General features: G+C 50.0%; 1 protein-coding gene across 1 annotated transcript; it reads left to right on the top strand.

The window, feature by feature from the left end:
- The first annotated feature begins 315 nt into the window (after window positions 1-315).
- Window positions 316-2696, top strand: LOC135507507 (neurogenic differentiation factor 6-B-like). The gene is made up of 2 exons (XM_064927021.1): window positions 316-548; window positions 885-2696. The coding sequence occupies exon 2, from the start codon at window positions 890-892 to the stop codon at window positions 2177-2179; it is 1290 nt and encodes a 429-aa protein (XP_064783093.1). The 5' UTR covers window positions 316-548; window positions 885-889; the 3' UTR covers window positions 2180-2696.
- Window positions 2697-3990: the final 1294 nt, after the last annotated feature.

Raw genomic sequence — 3990 nt, 5'->3', positions numbered from 1 at the left:
TGCCAACCTACATACAGTATATCACCTTAAACAGCCCTAAAGCATCGCGCCATCTTTCTGATCTGGAGAACAGTTATATGAGTTGTTATCCTTCTCTGGTCTGCCTGTTTGACGGTTAAGCGTGAGCCTCCCGGTGCCCATTACCAAGATGCCAGATGATCAGCGCGGGATGGAGGTCCCACGGGACGGGAGCCACGTGACAACGCCCTGCCACGAGATGGCAGCGGCAGATGGCATGGGTACCCGCTCTGGCAGTTGGCATGAGTGTCATTTCTCAAAGAAAGACAGAGAGAGAGAGAGAGGAGGGGGGAGAAGGAGAGAGGTGGAGAGAGAGAGAGAGGTGGAGAGAGAGAGAGAGAGAGAGGAGGGGGGAGAAGGAGAGAGAGGTGGAGAGAGAAAGACACCAGTAAAGGAATGATTTTGTCATTTTGTTTGCAAGAGAAGAGAGAGGAGAGAAGAGAGGAGAGAAGAGAGGAGAGAAGGTGGCACAGAACAGAGAGAAGGGAGATACTAGAGAACATGCACACCGCCCGCTGACATACATTCAGGTGAGGAGACTTGTCTTGGCATACGGATTGTTTCACCTATCATATGTATGTTGTTCTATCAATAGTTTTCATCACTAAATAGCATATATATATATATATATATATATATATATATATATATATATAACTAATTTATTCAGAAATGTTGATTGCTGGAGCATGTGACTTTGGCCTTGGTTTTGCCAAATAGCAACACAACATCTCTCCAGATTCTCCATATATAGGAGAAGCACACGAAAATTTGACATTGACAGGCTATACATAGTGTGGGCATTGTAATAGTTTATGTGTTGACTGCTTTGCTTGCGTGTGTTAACTGGGAGTTGTGGTCTATAGGAAGCATGTTGACTCTACCGTATGAAGAACCAGATATGACGTATGAGCCCCGGTTTGGAGCCAACTTCCCCCGTGGGAGCTTACCGGATCTGGAGCCAAACCCGATACACAGCCTGGACATCACGTCGGACCCAGAGAGAGAGGGCGAGGAAGAGCCAGACCCGATACACAGCCTGAACGTCACGTCGGACCCGGAGAGAGAGGGCGAGGAAGAGCCAGACCCGATACACAGCCTGAACGTCACGTCGGACCCGGAGAGAGAGGGCGAGGAAGAGCCAGACCCGATACACAGCCTGGACATCACGTCGGACCCAGAGGAGGGTGACATCTCAGAAAGAGAGGACGAGGAAGAAGAGAGAGAGGACGACATCCAGCAGGATGAAAACGGCCACCCCAGAAAGAGAGGACCACGGAGAAAGAAGTTGACTAAAGGTAGACAGGAGAGGGTCACGGTGCGCCGTCATGAGGCAAACGCCCGTGAGCGCAGCAGGATGCACGGTCTGAATGACGCGTTAGAGAGCCTCCGAAAGGTGGTGCCCTGCTACTCCAAGACCCAGAAGCTCTCCAAGATAGAGACTCTGCGCCTGGCTAAGAATTACATCTGGGCCCTGTCAGAGACGCTGTCTGCGGGCAAGAAGCCAGACCTGCTGGGGTTCGTTCAAACTCTGTGTAAGGGCCTGTCCCAGCCCACGACCAACCTGGTGGCTGGCTGTCTGCAGCTGAAAGCCAGGTCCTTCCTCACGGACCACAACGGTGAGGTGACGTACCCCGGTAGTTCGGCCCACTACGACAACATGTACCCCTACCCCGGGGCAGATCTGGGCACGGCCCCTGGACAAGCCTGCAGCACCCTGGGCAGCGCCAAGCCGTCCTACCACAGCCGGCATTACAGCTACGGTGGCCAGTACGAGCCGTACTACGACCACACACCTCCTGAGGGAGGAAGGGAGGGACACCTAGGAGGACAGATCAGCCCTCCTCTGAACTTTAACGGCATATTCTCTCTGAAACACGACGAACCGGAGGAGTACGGGAAGAGCGGCCACTATGGGATGAGATACAGTTCTGTGCCCGGTCACAGCTCCCTCAGCTCGGCATCCATGTACCGGGTCTCGCCAGAGGGCCGGTTACACTATGAATTACACCTTCGGTCCGCAGGGCAGACCCACAAAGCTGAGACTCAGAGCCAGCAGGCAGAGATGCCAAGCTGGGACTCAGAGCCAGTAGGCAGAGATACCAGGCTGGGACTCAGAGCCAATAGGCAGAGCTACCAGGCTAGGACTCAGAGCCAGTAGGCAGAGCTACCAGGCTGGGACTCAGAGCCAGCAGGCAAAGCTACCAGGCTGGGACTCAGAGCCAGTAGGCAGAGCTACCAGGCTGGGACTCAGAGCCAGCAGGCAGAGCTACCAGGCTGGGACTCAGAGCCAGCAGGCAGAGCTACCAGGCTGGGACTCAGAGCCAGCAGGCAGAGCTACCAGGCTGGGACTCAGAGCCAGCAGGCAGAGCTACCAGGCAGGAACTCAGAGCTAGTAGGCAGCTCTACCAGGCTGGGACTCAGAGCCAGCAGGCAGAGCTACCAGGCTGGGACTCAGAGCCAGTAGGCAGAGCCACCAGGCTGAGACTCAGAGCTAGTAGGCAGCTCTACCAGGCTGGGACTCAGAGCTAGTAGGCAGAGCTACCAGGCTGGGACTCAGAGCCAGCAAGCAGAGCTACCAGGCTGGGACTCAGAGCCAGTAGGCAGAGCTACCAGGCTGGGACTCAGAGCCAGCAGGCAGAGCTACCAGGCTGGGACTCAGAGCCAGCAGGCAGAGCTACCAGGCTGGGACTCAGAGCCAGTAGGCAGAGCTACCAGGCTGGGACTCAGAGCCAGCAGGCAGAGCTACCAGGCTGGGACTCAGAGCCAGCAGGCAGAGCTACCAGGCTGGGACTCAGAGCCAGCAGGCAGAGCTACCAGGCTGGGACTCAGAGCCAGTAGGCAGAGCTACCAGGCTGGGACTCAGAGCCAGCAGGCAGAGCTACCAGGCTGGGACTCAGAGCCAGCAGGCAGAGGCATAATTAATAGAACACTTAAAAGGTTATACTTCCCCTGTTACTATTCATCACACACACACACACACACACACACACACACACAGAGAGATCACCAGTGGAGGGAGCACGGTGTGCCAATACAAAGTGTTTAACATGCAATTTATTGATTGATAAGTTTATGAATGTATTAATTTCTTCCCTTTGTATTGAATGATCTATGTAACTATTTGTTTATTCATTGACCTTAACATATAGCAGTTTGTCACAGGGAATTTGACACTGGTTTGATTGCAAATGTTGTGTAAAAATATTTTCTATTGTGCTTTTAAAATTGGGCCTATATCTATAGCTGATAAACAACGAGTCTCCTGAATCATGTTAATACAATTATTATGGAAACTTGGAGATGACCAGAGGTGTAGATTATCAAGGTTAAAAGCAAACACCAATTTTCATCTCATCAGGGAATTATGTTTCATTTGACTTGTTTTCGCCGTGAGGAGAGCTGCAACAATCTTCTATAAAGAGACGCAATGCCAGAAATATCCGAACTACAGGAAGAGATTCCAGAGATGTTCAATAGTGATTTAATCCCACATAAGAAAGGCCTCTGTAATGCTATAGGCCTTTCTGCTGACTGGGTGCATGTTGGAATATAGGTGTTTAAATAAGGCTCATTAATTATGTTGTCGTGCCAAAGCCTCAACGCAGCAGCTTAGCTTAATGTATAGGTAATATTAGCTCAAATCAAATTAACGCTTCAACTGTATAAAAGTCTAAGGAAAATGCATTTGTATTTAAATCAGTGAAGTAAAAAAAAGGTGAATGTGATCGCTTAATGTATATGAAGAAATGATGATCCATTAGTTTACAAATAGGCCTACTTCATTTTTTTTGTCTTAATAATGTGTTTAAAAATAATGTGAATGATATCATTTTGTGAAAATGTTTCGGTGCAGTATTGAGTGACTGTTGTTCTGTAATTCATCATCAATATCGATCATCACCTCCATCCTCACTATTCTTACTGAAGAACATCATAATATCATGAGCCAGAATACAGTATATACTCTTA

Source organism: Oncorhynchus masou, chromosome 3 (genome assembly GCF_036934945.1).
Source record: "Oncorhynchus masou masou isolate Uvic2021 chromosome 3, UVic_Omas_1.1, whole genome shotgun sequence".
NCBI lineage: Eukaryota > Metazoa > Chordata > Actinopteri > Salmoniformes > Salmonidae > Oncorhynchus > Oncorhynchus masou.
The sequence above is the reverse complement of the archived record's forward strand: the minus strand, read 5'-3'. Positions and strand labels throughout refer to the sequence as shown.

Excerpts from the sequence above, each read along its gene's own strand:
- LOC135507507 (XM_064927021.1), top strand. The coding sequence starts at position 890 with ATGTTGACTCTACCGTATGAAGAACCAGATATGACGTATGAGCCCCGG.